Here is a 14,649-nt window from a genome sequence, read left to right as displayed (position 1 = left end):
CAAAACAGAACAGACAGAGCAAATCCACTGCAATTTATGAAAATAATGTTCAGACTCTACATAAACCCTCCAGGCTGACACCCCTGCCCCCCCTAGAGCATGAAGGGGAGGTCTATGTTCTTCTCACCGGTACCCACGTAGATGTAGCCACAGTTCTTGGTGCGGGGAGCATGGAAGAAGGTGAGGCCTGGCCAGAGCAGGCTGCGCAGCACCACCAGTGCGTTGCCCCTCTCCATCTGGATGCTCCAGGACCCTGGGAAGAAGCGGGCAGGAGGGGAGACCTTGGATGCCATGGAGCCAGAGCCCTACCCTGTGTGCAAAGGCCCTCAGTTCCTAGGCAGCCTGGCCTGGGTGCTAAGGTTCCGCTGGGAAAAGGGAAGACAATTTAATTATCTGGCGCTTTCCTCCTCCTGATTGCCTTTTAGCCATTTTGCTGCTCATTAAAACCACTTCCAGAGGGAGGGCAAAGGAAATGAAAAGAGGTGAAGCACACCCTAGTCCATTTTGTTCCTGTCAGCAAGTCTAGTTAAAGGTTGAGTGGGGGAGGAAGTGGAGTCTGCAGGCCGGGGAGATGGGGCCCAGCTCGGGGAGGCTTTCCCAGGCTTCCTCGCCCTATTTGAGAGGTAGTCACCAGTGGCCTGCAGTCCTGGTGCAGTCTGTCCTCTTAGCCACTTTGCTTTCTCTTCCGCAGCCCCAGAAGCCTCTGCTCCGGGACGGATTAGACCTGACCGGGGACGCACAGAAGTTGGGCTGTTTCGGGCCTCCCAGCTCAATAGCCCTTCCTGGCAGCTGGGAGCCTGGGAGCCATGCTTGGCAGGAGGGGACTTGGGCTGCAGCTGATGAGCCTTTGTGTGTGCTGGGTTCTGCCCTGGATTTTTGCTCCCCAGACAGAAGCGGCCCAGCCCGGGGCTGAGTTGTGCAGCCATGAGGACTTGGCGGGAAGGGCCTGATCCAGCTCCAGAACCAAGGGAGGGAGCCCCTGTGTGGGAGGAAGGAGCCTGGGAAAATCGCCTCTGGATGCAGATCTGGAGCTTCTATTCCCCTGCGCACTGAGGCCTCTCCCCGGCCCAGCCACAGCTCTGCTCCGGGCCCTGCCAGAAAGGCAAATGCTTTGAAGGTTTTGGTGTTGGACCAGCCAGTGATGCACTGAGAGCTGCGCTGAGGCCTTCATCGGCTGCCAGCTCAGCCCGGCTGCTTGGCTCCCACCACCCCAGCTTCCCACAGGCCTCCTCCAGCCACGGCCCACCCTGGTCACTCCACACCCAACAGCCTCACGGCTCAGTCCGCACCCACCAGGGGCCACCCTGTGTCTGAGAGACCTGGCCACCGGGAGCCCCTGGGCCCAACGGCGGCTCAACCCTGCTCAGGGGGCCATCACCTTCCCCAGGTCAAAGCCAGAGCTTTCCCCGGGTGCATGTAGGTCAGCTGGCACAGGCCTGCTCAGGAGAGGCCGCCGGCTCAGAGCCCAGCTGAGCACTGCAGCAGCCTGCGCCAGGTGCCACCACCCCTTCAGGAGAAGGTGAAGTAGGAGCCACAGTGTGGGCTTCACTCCACTCCCCCAAGCCCACACGGTGCTGGCCAGCGGCGTCGAGAAGGAAGAGGGCCCCTGGGTTACCAGCCCCGACTGGGGCACTGGCTGGCCAGAAAAGGGGGTAGTAGTTCCCCTAGCTCCTACAACTTTCCTGTCTGGGCACCTGAGGTTCTCTGCCTCCCAGACCTGCCCTCAGAGTTCGAGAGGCCCTAGCCTGCTGCTTTCCCAGTCACTCGTTACAGAAAACAGGTTGCCTGAGGGTAATGAGAGCAAGGGTGTGACAGAACAAAGTGTCCCAGCGCACCGTATTCAGCTTTTGGCCAGAAGCACAGACCCCAGGAAGGTACGTTCCCTAACCACCCCCCCACCCAATCCAGTCACACACAGTACCCAGAGCATCATCTGGGGACAGTCCCTGCCCTTGGAGCCCACAGTCCCACAGCTTTCTTGAACTGAAAAGGGTCAGGCTCTGCCTCACTTGTCTCTGCCCACCCAGGAGGGCAGCTTACAGCCTGCCTGAGCCAAATGCCCTGGACAAATGAAATCCTGGAGTCCCCCAGCCTAGACTGCTCTCAGTTCACAGTTGCCAGCCCTTTGACACACCCTGGCAGGGGCCGGCTCCTGACCTTCCCTTGCACAAGGCTGCCCACCTACAGTTTGGCCCCCTACCTCCTGCTCCCCAGTAGATGAAGGGGCCCCACCCCCACCAAGAGCAAGGGGAAAGATGGCAGCGATGCTAGAGAAATGCAGTGCCCCCACTGGGGTAAGGGGGCAGTGCCAAGCAGGCTGCAGGGTGCTGATGGAGAACGGAAGTGGCGTGTGTTGGCCCGGCCAGCCAACAGCACTGCCTCCCTCCCTCCCTTGCATTCCTGTCACACTCCTGTCCTCCTTGTCCCTGGCTCAGCTGGTCGCCCAGGAAACACAGACTCTCAACGTGCCAGGAGTCACGTAGCGTCTACCTGGAGAGCCAGGCACTTGCTGTCACCTTCACCCACTTTTATTGCAAATGCTGGAAAGGCTGGACCCAGCCACTGCCACCATGTCCTCTCAGACTCCAGAGGAAGCAGCCTCCTATGGTCCTGGTCTCTCCCAAGTCCCCAAAACGCGCGTCCTGCTCCCTGGCAGCCAGCCAGTCCTCTACAAGCTGTTTTTTGAGGATGTGTTGGGGGGCAAGTTAGTAAATCGGGAATGGAGCCTCTTGGCAGGAAGTCCTCCTGGGTTGCCCCAGGGTCAGGGGTCTCACTTTGCTAGTGGAAGCCTCAGTCTAGGGTACGTGTCATAATTACATTCTCCTGCCCTCCTGGAAAAAAGGGTAGCAAAGCTCTGAGATTACATTTGAGGGGGAGAGTGGGCCAGACTAGGGAACAGGGCTCTCCAGCCACAGCAGATGGTTTTAAACTTTCTCCTCAAATCAGCCCCACACTTCTCACACACACAGAAATAGCCATGGGTCCCTTTTCTCAGAGCAGCCGCTCCCCCCACACCAGGGCCACAAGTTATGGGCAAGCCCCCTGGTCCAGAAGCACCCATCAGCCAGGCTTCCAAGGGACTGGGTGGAAGGAGCCACCTGCACACAAACCCCCAAGAGAAAGCTGATCTGGGCACTGTGTTCCTCACCTGTCTTCAGCATTCCTGACTCCTGTCCCCTGCCTCCTCCCCAACCAAGGCCACGTTTGAAAGGTAGTTCTCCTGGCAAGCAGGCATCTTGCTGCCCTCTGCTGCCCGAACTGGGCGTTGCTGCCTGGCTCGCAAGTGCTGGAGCCCAAGCGGTCCGGCACCTGGCAGTTTCCTGAGATCTGTGGGCTCCAGCCTTCAAGTGGGGTAAGGAGAGGAGCCCTGCTCCCCAGGGCACCGGTGACCTTTTGTGTGAGGCACCTTCTATTTTACATTTTCACTACCCGTCCAGTTTCATTTGATCTTTCAAAACTCTGCGAGGCAAAGACTGTGTCGTCTCGGGCACGACGGCATCCTGCAGCCTGGCACACGGCACCTGCTCAGTGGCTATCTGCTCAGTGGAAGGTTAAGGAGCACTGAACGGCAGAGTGCTGCCGAGAAGTCTGGCCTGACCTGGTGCTCCATCTGTCCCGCCTGACTGCAGCCCAAGTTCCGAGAACCCTCGGCTGCTGCCCTTCATGCACAAGGAGGAAGGCTGCCCCCAAAGCTACCCACTCCCACAAAACTCTGCAGACCCCAGGGCACAGCAGGACAGCCAGGGAGGGTAGTGGTGGCACCAGGCAACGTCCCTCCCTCCCCATCCTCTCTTCAGCCAGGGCTTGCCCAGGAACAAGCTGCTGAGCTGGCCCTACCTCCACAGGCACAGAGAGCAGGAGTCCTGGGGACAGGCCCAACCTAAACCATACCTGCTAACGGGTGACAGAGTCCCCTAAACAGTCACCTCAGTCCCAGAAAGGAAACTGATCCTACCTGGGCAGAAAGCGACTGCCCAAATCCATTCCTCCAGCCAGTGCTGACGTCCCAGGGAAGAACTCCTGGGCCCCACTTAGCAGCCAGGCCCTGTGGCCGCTATCTGCCTTGCAGACAGCCTCCCAGCACCCTCTCCTCCCTCCCTGGCAGGTAAGGGAGTCTGGGAGCAAAATCAGAGTGTCTGCTTTTCCCCTGACCCCCCACACTTCCACCCCCCACACCATGGGCCCCTTTCTAAGCTCTGGGAGGTTTGACTCGGGTACCCCCGTGTGGCAGCGGCCAGAGTGGCCATTCCTTGCTGGCAGCCCTTACCCACTTGGGACCATCACTGGCCCCTGGGGTGCTTCAGTAGCCATGAAATGGCCTCCAGATCCTTGTGTGGCCCTATTTCATCCCTCCACGCACCAGTGCCTTATTGTCACAGACCTGTTCACGAGCCGCTGGCAGCTCCTGCCGCCTTGCCCTAGGCCTCCTACCCCTTGGCCTTCTCCATCCTCCCTGGCCTGCCCCAACTCCCCTCTAAGGCCTTTTTGCTGCTCAAAATAGCACTAATAGAATTCCTGATTTTCATTTGAGTCCCTACTGTGTGTGAGGCACTGCTATAAGCATTTTGTGTGCGCACTAACTCAGTTCTCACGACAACCCAATGAGGTAGAAAAGGACAGTATTCCCTTGGGGGAATGAGGAAATGGAGGCACGGGGAGACTGAGGAGCTTGCCCGAGATTACACAGCGAGTAAGTGGCAGATTCGGAATCCCAGCCCAGAGCCCTTGCCTCTGCCATCCCGCTCTCACCCTGACTGGGAGTGGCCGTGGCTCCTCAGAAGTGTTTCCCCTGTGTGGTGGGCGTGGGTGTTGTCCTGCTGTTCCCACTACCTGCTTAGAAGGAAACACTAATCTACTTGACACCACAGTTCATGCCAGAGGCCTGGAGTCTAAGGCTCTAACATTTGCTGTGTCGTGGACTTTAGCCCTGTTTCTTCACCTGTAAAATGGGGACAACAACGGTCTCTACCTCCCAGGTTGGCTGTGACGATAAGGGATGGAGAGGGCTGAGTGTAACGCCTGGCACACAAGTAGTGCCGTTGCTTTTATGCGTCGTCATTACTATCCTTATCGCTGTCCCTAGCGTTGCCATCATCAACAGCAGGTCCCTCAGGTTGGAGAAACACCAAACACGGGGAGGAAAAGAGGCAGGGGTGCTGCATCAGCACCTTGAGTCTGGCCCCCAGTTGCCCAGAGCCTGGCAACTGTCTTGGGCTAGGGCATCCGAGCAAGAGCGTCTTCCCAGGGCTTGCGAAGCTCAGAGGAAGGAAATGGGGTCTCTGTGACCCCATCCCCCAAACTCTGGGTGTGTGCCTGGGCCAGGTGGGCCCTGAAGAACGGGAAGACCTCGGAGGCTGCACGTCTTAAGATTAAAAAGTACCACACACATAGCAGGAAGCAAATGTACAGAACTCATTTCCTTAGCAGGTGGTTTGCCCTTCGGTCGGTCAGCAGCCACTCACGGAGCACCAGCTATGTGATAAGCACCGGATCTAACCGCAGAACTTACAACGGAGATGGATGTGTGGCTGGTATTTTCAGGGATCTTTTCAGAGATGGTTGGGGGAGGATTCTCAACCTGCCTCCTTCAAGACCAATAATGGAAATCAGAAGAGGCACCGAGGGACTTCCTTTCTGTGGAAGACAGTACTTCCTTTTGTCTGCAGACACGTACCGTCTGTTTATTATGAGCTGAGCCTGTATTGGGCCCTGGGGAAGCCCCCACCCTCAAGGACCTCCAGTGAGCCACCCGTTCCCACTCGGGCCCTTGGTTCCAATCTCAGAGGAGAATGGCAGATAGCACGGCGCACTGCTCTGACCTGGGGGCGGACCCAGTGTCCTCAAGGTAACGGGCTACTACCTTTGGGGATGTCATGCTCTAAGGAGTCCATGAAGTCCAGGGAGGGATCCAGGTCAGCCTTCTCAAGCAAGGTCTTGTTCTTCAGCTGAACAGGCTCCCTGAAGTGGAAGTAGGAACTGAGCTTCTTGGCTTCAGACAAGGAGAGTCCTAAAAGAAGGTGGTATGGTCAGCCCCAAACCACACAGCACCCCCTTTCTCCACGCACAGGGACCACATGGAGGGGCCTGCAAACGACTGAGTCAGAGACTGACCGAGAACTAAAGGGAAAAAAAGGAGTAGTGTTCTGTCAGCCAAAGCTTGCCCCAGGCCCTGCGATGAGGAGAGATCAAGGAGGAAGAAGGTGGGAAAGGCAGGGAGCCCAGACCCACGCAAAGCCTGGGACCCAGGTAGGAGAACCCTCAGGCAGAAAAGAGTGGGGTCCAGTGACTGGGCAGCCCATGCCAACCACCGATGCCAGGCCATTGGGCACATCTTTCCAAGTGATATGGCCACAGCTGTTCTTTCTCTGAGGAAGTGAACAGTTTCCCCAGAATTCTCAGAACGTATCCGACTATGCTTGGAAAGAGATGCTTTCCTGCCCTTGAGAGGGGCCCTGGAGAACTCACCTTCAAAAGTCCGATTGACATGGATAGGTCCAAAAGGGGTCTTAAAAAGGGCTCCTCGGGGGATGATAGCCACAGCCTTGTCAATCTGGTCGATGATAGACACCAAGCGGGTCTCTTCCTTGATCTGGACCTAAGGAGACGGGATGAGCCATCCTGCCAGAGTACTGTGCCCACTCACCACTGGTGCAAAGGCCCTCTGTATGACCATCCGACCTGGGTCACCACAGTGTAATGCCAACTCCATGGAAAATCATGCTGGGCAAGCCCTCGCCTTCCCTCCGCTCAAGATTTTCTTCCGTTCGTTCTTCCTTCCTTCCCTCCCTCCCTCTTTTTTAAATTGTTAATACAGACTGGTCGTGCAATATTCAAAACTACTATAAAAAAGTAGTCTCTCTTGCCCCATCCCTAGCCCCCCAACTGCCTTCACTGGAGACAACCACCATTAACAGCTTCTTATATTTTCTTCCAGAAACATATCATATTTAAATGTTCTTATTTTGCCTTTTTAAAATACAAAAGCAATCATGCTTGTTGTAGAATATTAGGTAATATAGAAATCATTTATTAAATACTTAAAGGAGGGGTGCCTGACTGGCTCAGTCGTTAACCAGCCAACTCTTGGTTTCTTTTGGTTCAGTTCATGATCTTGTGGTTCATGAGTTCAAACCCCACATCAGACTCTGGGCTGATGGTGCAGAGCCTGCTTGGGATTCTCTCTCTCCCTCTCTCTGTGCCCCTCTCAACTCTCTCTCTTCTCTCAAAATAATAAACTTTAAAAAATAAATAAAATACTTGAATTAAAACCACTTAAAATCCCACCTCCTAAAGAGAATCACTAATAACATATTGGTATATTTCTATATATATATAGAGTCACAGTTCATATTGTTTCAGATCCTGCTCTTTAAGTTAACATTATTTCTCAAGCATCACCTCATAACATTTTTATGCAGATGAAATTTGGTTACAATCAATATCAAGGGCCACCCTGAATAAAAGGACTTCATAGAGGTGTCTGTGGGAAAAGCAGCACTTGACAGGGAAAATGTGTCACCAGGGACCCTGAGAGTCACTCAGCCACCTATTTCCCATGAGCTGCCAACAAGAAATTTTATAAATTAGATAGAAACTAAGACTCAGTATGTGGCCAGGCCAGGGGCTTCAACTGTGTCACCTCATGTAATATGCACAAGCCTACAAAGTAGTTATAATTATCCCAATTTTACAGGAATAAGACTCAGGGGGGTTAAGTTTGTCAGGGGGAAAGGGGAAGAGGAGTGGGGATGCCAGGTGAGGCATCACAGGCCTAGACCTAGACTTTTGGTATCATCCAGGTACAAGGGCAAAGACTGTGTTTTGAATTCCAGGTTTGTCGAGTTTCAATATGTTGAGCTCCTTATGTTTTGACCTAGCAATTCCATTTGTAGGAATTGAACCTTCAGAGAGCGTGCACATAAAATGGAAATGACGTTATGTACACGGTCATTCACTGTGCCCCTGCTTGTCAGAGCTAAAACTTGGAGACTTGCATTTCATGAATAAGACTCGTGAAATTTGGTACATTCATGCAATGGTAAAAAGAATGGGGAGGCTCTTTAGAGCACTGACATAGAAAGACCCCCAAAATATATTAGGTAAAAAAAAAAAAAAAAAAGCAAGGTGCAGAGCTGTGTTCATAATATGCTGCCACTTGTTTTCTCTTAAGATAAACAGAGAATATGTAGAGGTAAGGTATTTGCCGAGGCTTGCATTTGCATAAAGTGCCTCGGAAGTTGAGCTTCTGAAACTTTAATGTGTATTCGAATCCCCTTGGAATGTGTTAAAATTCAGATCCTGATCCCAGCCCAAGATTGTACATTCCTAACTTGCAAGACATGATGATGCTTCTGATCCAGACTGCAATTTGTGTAGCAAGATTTGGACACGCGCGTGCACATACACATACAATGGTTACATTGATGCCCCCCCCTCCCAGAAAGTGGGCCTGGGTGACAGGTAGACAGGGATGAGAGGGACATTTTCGCTAAATTCCTTTTTGTCTTTGAATTTTGAGCCATGTGGATATATTATCTAGAAAAATAAAAACATATAAAAAGATACAAGAGGCTATGCACATCCCAGTGCCCCAGAGCGCAACACAGACCCCCCTCTCCCCGCCCCTGCCCAGAGCCAGGTGGCTGACAGAGTGGCTCATCCACTCTCCCCCGTGTCGCTCAGGAGCTGAGTGGGGTTATGCTGATGCCCCCACAATTTCTATTGGGCTGGGTTCTGGATAGCCCAGGCTTTCTTTGTCCTCCTCCTCTTGTCTTCACTTACCACCACTTCCTCTTCAAAGACCTTTCCGCCCTCGTTTATCTTCTGCAGCTCAGTGTGTTCATACTCATGTGAGGGGTCCCCCATGAAGCGGCCCTTCACCACAGACGTCTGTGCCATCATCTCCTCCGTGGCAGGGGGCAAGAGGCTCCACTCCATGCAGTTCAGGCTGCCAACAACATCCCCACGGACCTGGTTCCCAACTACCCCTCTCACTCAGGCTTCCTGCCACTGCCCCTTCTCTTGAGGGATGAAGCTCAAGAAAAGAGTCAGTCACAGCTCTGCCCTTGGAAGGTGTACCCCACCCCCACACGTGATGCAAATTCCATTTTATTTTGTAAAAGTTCACAAAAGCTTCATGTATGCCAAAATTCCAAAAACTTCTTCCTAGATATCTGCACTGTGAGATTCCTGATGAGTTTCTAGAACCTCAATTACAGGCAACTCCGCTTTGCTGAGCCCCAAATTCATGCTCAGCCTGCCTACTGAACCAACAGCATGGCTGTCTTCCCGCATTTCTCAGGGAAGCCAGCTCAGGCCGCAGGGCCCATCCTCTGAGGTCTCCAGCGCTGACCAGCCAGATGCTTCTTTCCCCTCCCACCAGGAGAGGGCATCCTCCCCTCCACTCTAACCCACTTGGCCTGTGTCGCAGGCTGCTCATCTTTCTGCCCTTCCCTCTCTGCTGGCTCCTTTCTCAACATCAAAACTTCTCAGCTTCCCAAATCAACACCCCCCAAGTCCATGGCCTGCTAAAAAATATCCTCTTCCTGTCCCCCTCTCCTCTCTCTCCAGCTCTGAATAATCATCTCAGAACAGGGGTGCCTGGCTGGCTCAGTCCGTAGAGTATATGCTACTTGATGTCAGAGTCATGAGTTCAAGCCCCACGTTGGATGGGAGGCCTACTTTAAAAAAAAAACAAAAACAAAAAACAAAACAAAAAACACCTCAGGGGCACGTTGGTGGCTCAGCCGGTTGAGCATCTGACTCCTATTTTTGGCTTAGGTCATGATCCTGGGGTTGTGGGATTCAGTCTACTTGGGATTCTCTTTCTCCCTCTGCCCCTCTCCCCCATGCTCGCTCTCTAAATAAATATCCCAAAACAACTTGCTCTGTGAAAGCCTTTCTTCCCCTCCCCTTCACTCTGCCCACTACATGGTCATTTCTGCCCCCACCATCCCCAAAAAATGGCTTAGGAGGTCATTCATGGGACCTAAAAACCAACAAATGCATTCCATTTCTGTTTCCTTTGACATCTCCCTTCTCCCTCCTTCACTGCCCTAAATATTCCCAGGGATCTATTCTTGCCCCTCTTTTTCTCTCTGCAGGCTGGCCCACCTGACTGTTAAGAGACTTAGGTACTGTCTAGTTGGTATCCAGAATCCAACCACCTCTTACCACTCCACTGTTCCCCACTGGTCCAAGCCCCTATCTACTCTTACCTAGATATTACAGTAGCCTCCTAACTGGTCTCCCCAATTCCATGCCTGCTCCCCTTTCAGTCTCATTCCCACCCAACTGCTAGATCATGTCTCCGTGCACAAGCTTCCCACACTTCCCATGAAGCCCACTCCTTGCAATGCCCACAAAGCCCTGCAAGATTGTCCTCGGTCCCTTACCTCTCTGACCTCATGTCTTACAATGCTCCTGCTCACTTACTCCTCTCCAGCCGCACTAGCTTCTATGGGGTTCCACCAACACTAAACACACATCTGCCTTGAGCCCTTTTCACTTGCCTGGAATTCTCTTCCTTCAGATAAACACATAGCTCACTTTCTCAGTTGCTTCAGGCCTCTTCACAAATGTTACCTTATCAGAGAGACTGTCTCTGACCGCCCTATTTAAAACAGTACCCCATCCTGTATTCTCTATCCCTCTCGGCACTGCGCACCAGCAGACATGCAATGTATGTGTGTTTATATATTGTTTCTCACACACACACACACACACACACACACACACACACACACACACACTATAATGTAAACTCTATAAAGGCAAGGGCTTTGTCTCATTTACTACTGAATTCCTGGTGCCTAGATCAATGCCTGGCACATAGTAGGTGCTGAAGAGATAAAATCTTATGGAACAAAATGAGTCCCAAATCTTTATCTTCAGTCCAGATAAAAAAATCTGGACTTCAGCTTTGTACTTTAATATGCCTCCTTATGACCCTGCTCCCCAGTCACCTCATATCAAGTTCACTGGGGCTTCCCTAGTCCTGCTTCCGGATTTCTGTCCCTGTGGGTGGCACCAGCACTTACCCAACTGCCTTAGCTGGAAGGAGGGTCAACCTTGACCTCTTCTTCACCTGCCCCATTCAGACCCAAGTCCTGACAGTGCTACCGTCTACATCTTTCCCACCCATCTCCTCCCCTATTCCCTCAGCTACCTCTTCCTTTCAGTCTCCTTCATCCTGACACTGCAACACACTCCTGAATGCTCACCCACTTCCAGGCTGGCATGCCCACTCAGATATAAACAGGCTCTTGTTGCTCAAGGCCCCTCAATGGCTCCCCATAGCCTACAAACAAAGTTCAACCACCCCCTCCCCGAGCCTCTCCACCCAGTCTGCATAAACACCCTTGCCCGCCACTATCATATTTACCTACCTGCTGTTCTCCCAAACACTCCAAGTCCATTGCAGCCAAGATTGCAGAACCATTCCCTCTAACTGGCATGCCTTTCCCTCACACCTTCCTGAGGAACTCATCAGCTTTCAGATCTCAACAGATCTCTTACTCCCTTAGCAGTCTTGTTTAATTGCTCTCTAGAAGGCCTTGGTCCCCCTTTGTATACATTTCTGTTCAGGTGTTAACACACTTTGCTGTAATTGCAGGGTTATGTGTCAGTCTTCCTTCCTAGGATGTGAATAACTTGGAGACTGGTGAGACTTGGCCATCTTTGTAACCCTGTCTACACAGAACGCATCCAATCAATGTTGCATTGATGCACGACAGATACATGAAGTCTCCAACTCCCTGCGGCCTGAAAGGGTTGTTTTGTAAGGTGGTGAGCTTCCCAGCATCGCTGCGGGTAGTCAAGACTGGCAGGATGGCCCTGTATGGTAGCGTCCAGTGAATTTTCCCCAGTTTGATATCCCTCTTCTGCTATTCTGCATTGGTTCTCTACTTCCTAGACTGCCTCCTTTTGTGAGCCAACTCCTACTCCACCAAAGATGCTCCTGCATCCCCTTCTAAACAGCACCTCATTACCCTCCAGGGCTTCTAACCCTTTCCAAACTGCCCTCAATACCAGGACGTACCTAGCGTCCACTCCAGGTCTCCACTGTCCAGGAACTTTCACCTTGCTCTGCCTACGTTCTTAGCCCGGCCTCTATTATAAACCCACCAGCCTCCAAATTGTTCTCCTCCCCCTGTCCCGCCCCTGCTCTGCGCTGTTCTCATGCCCCCCACCCCCACCCCACCTTGCCCTATAGGCCTCGCTCCTTTCGATTCCATCCACACCCACCCCATCCCAGCCTCCTAGTGGCGCCCCCTTCAGTAGCCCGGGGCCTCTGCCTCCACCTGTAGAGGGTCTTGCGTGGTGCGAGCTGGTCCTCACTCAGGCCCTGCGCGATGTAATAATCCGCGACAAGGCCGAGGATGCGGCCCCAGAAGAGGACCCGATCATAGCGGTAGTCGCGTTTCACCAGCGGAAGAGAGGTAAGTAGAGAGGCCCGACGGTCCGGGCTGAGGCCCTGCCCACTGCCGGACGCCAGCTCTAGCGACAGCAGGAGGCTCTCTGCGTCCATCGTGCCCAAGGCTCGGCTCAACGCCTGCCAGGTTGCTAGGAGAAGCTGTCTCCGTGGAGACCAAAGCCCTGCCCTCCGTAGGGCAGTAAGGATTCCACTCACCGCCTGTGGGCCCCGCCCTCTTAGAGCCTCAGGCCAGCCCTGCTCCCCACCCAGCCCTTCAGAAAAGCTGGGTCGCACACTAGCTCCCATACTTTCCTTCTTGCGTTGGGGACCTCATGTGTTCAGCTGTGACAGTAATGGCGTAGTTTCCCCTAACATAGGTAGGCTACAGTGTGGGATTGAAGGTCCCCAGTTCCATAGATATTTTTGCCTTTCCCTGAGCCCTTCAAATAGTTATTTATTGAGTCCTCATTCTATATGGAATGGGGGCTTGGGAAGAAAACAGAACAGTGACATTAGCCGTATTATTTCACTCCAGTTGTGTCCCTTCTTAGCCTCAGAATTGTGTAAAGAATTTGTGATCCTCCTGGCTCTAAAAGTCTAAGAATCTGGAGCACCTACGTGGCTCAGTGGGTTAAGCACCCAACTCTTGATTTCCACGCAGGTCATGATCTCGCAGTTTGTGAGTTCAAGCCCCCCATTCCGCTCAGTGCTCACAGCGCAGAGCCTATTTCGGATCCTCTGTCTCCCACTTTCTGCCCCTCCCCTGTGCATGCTCTCTCCCTCAAAAATAAACAAACATTGAAATAATAATCCCCCTGCCCCCACCCCCAAGTCCTACAGAATGGGGTCCATCGTTCCATTCTCTTCAGTCTTCATGAGATGTCTATTTACTCCTTCCATAGGACTATTCCACCCAAGTGACAAATGGAAACCTAGGCACTGGGGCAAGGTACAGAGCTACACCTTGGGAAAACAGGATGTGAAGAGAAATACAAAAAGGATGACATTTACAAAAAGGATGACATCACTTGCCACCTACATTTAGCTATCTCGGGCACCACAACAGTTGCCTTTAGGCCCAAATGGTAGCAACACATGAAAGGCCAGAACCCCACTGCAGCTGGGGCTCTTCACTCCCTGGGCTAGAGAGACTACTTCACACCCACCTCTGGAGTCCCCAGCCAAGGTCAAACAGATGAACAGATGCCTACAGCAAGCTTGTTGTCAGGGAAGGAGATTGGACTTGTTAATATTAACTGATCTCATTTCTGGATTCCTTTGGAGAGGACTCATGGAATTAGAATGACCTGAGCCCCAGTGCCAAGCCAAGAGAGAAATAAGTGTCTAAATTACCCAGATAATTACTTTGTTTTGATTATCTGGACATTGTTTATAAAGACTTTTAAAATTTGAGGGAGCTGATGGTCTAATGTGTCTTCCATCTCAAAAAACAATTTGTAACTCCCCTGTTGAAAACTCTCCCTCTGCTCAGACCCTTTGGTCTATCCATTCCCAAGTGGGAGGTATGGCCCCGTTCCTTTTGTAAGGCAACATCCTCAGATAGAAAACTAGCAGAAATTCTAACTGGTGAAATAGGCTTCAATTGGTCATAGCCCTGAAAGTAACTCAGACCTTTTGTTCTCATTGATTCCAGATTTACTTACCACTTATTAATGGCAGGTGCCTTGTCAGGAACCATTGTGAAGCCAGAAAAGGAAGTCCTGAGGCCTTCCGGTGCTACCACTTTTGGCAGACTGAATCAGGTTAACTATTTCAGAGTAAGACCACACAGTACTAAGCCTCTGGAGCCAAGTGGACTGGGTTAGAATCCAGGTTTCACCATGTAGGCAAGTTGTTCAATTTCCCCAAGCCTCATCTATAAACTGGGAACAATACGTACTATGGAAGGTTGTTACGTGAGATAATGTATGTAAAGTGCTTAAAATGTAATATACAATATAAACTATTTTTTTCTTAAAAGACAAAAACATTCTTCTTAAAAATAAAAAATAGTAAATATTTATATTGTCCCCATTTACACACACACACACACACACACACACACACACACACACACACACACACCTACCTACCTACCTATCTCCAACACCAGCAAGGTAAGGATTCTGTCTTCAATTCGCTTCCAAGAAATAAGCAGGTGTTCTCAGGAACTAAGAGCATCAGTGCTTAGCAGTCAGGACACCATCAAGCCGGAGAGAACAGCAAGGATCAGG

General features: G+C 52.0%; 1 protein-coding gene and 1 long non-coding RNA gene across 4 annotated transcripts; one reads left to right on the top strand and one right to left on the bottom strand.

The window, feature by feature from the left end:
* Positions 1 to 18: 18 nt before the first annotated feature.
* On the bottom strand, positions 19 to 13,104 carry RSPH9 (radial spoke head component 9). Of its 3 annotated transcripts, none has more exons than XM_003986176.5 (5): positions 12,303 to 12,640; positions 8,782 to 8,947; positions 6,466 to 6,595; positions 5,861 to 6,007; positions 19 to 253 (listed from the first exon to the last, which is right to left on the bottom strand). In XM_003986176.5, the coding sequence occupies exons 1-5, from the start codon at positions 12,527 to 12,529 to the stop codon at positions 93 to 95; spliced, it is 831 nt and encodes a 276-aa protein (XP_003986225.1). In that variant the 5' UTR covers positions 12,530 to 12,640; the 3' UTR covers positions 19 to 92. The 3 variants fall into 3 exon arrangements, with proteins under 3 accessions (XP_003986225.1, XP_019686195.1, XP_006931813.2); XM_019830636.3 differs by lacking the exon at positions 12,303 to 12,640 and adding an exon at positions 11,388 to 11,628; XM_006931751.4 differs by lacking the exon at positions 19 to 253 and adding an exon at positions 2,542 to 5,634 and having other exon boundaries at positions 12,303 to 13,104.
* Positions 12,678 to 13,832, top strand: LOC123385377. The gene is made up of 2 exons (XR_006597795.1): positions 12,678 to 12,792; positions 13,318 to 13,832. It is a non-coding gene; the product is annotated as an uncharacterized LOC123385377 (long non-coding RNA).
* The last annotated feature ends 817 nt before the right edge of the window (positions 13,833 to 14,649 follow it).

The sequence above is a fragment of the Felis catus genome, chromosome B2 (genome assembly GCF_018350175.1).
Source record: "Felis catus isolate Fca126 chromosome B2, F.catus_Fca126_mat1.0, whole genome shotgun sequence".
In the NCBI taxonomy this organism is placed as follows: domain Eukaryota; kingdom Metazoa; phylum Chordata; class Mammalia; order Carnivora; family Felidae; genus Felis; species Felis catus.
The sequence above is the reverse complement of the archived record's forward strand: the minus strand, read 5'-3'. Positions and strand labels throughout refer to the sequence as shown.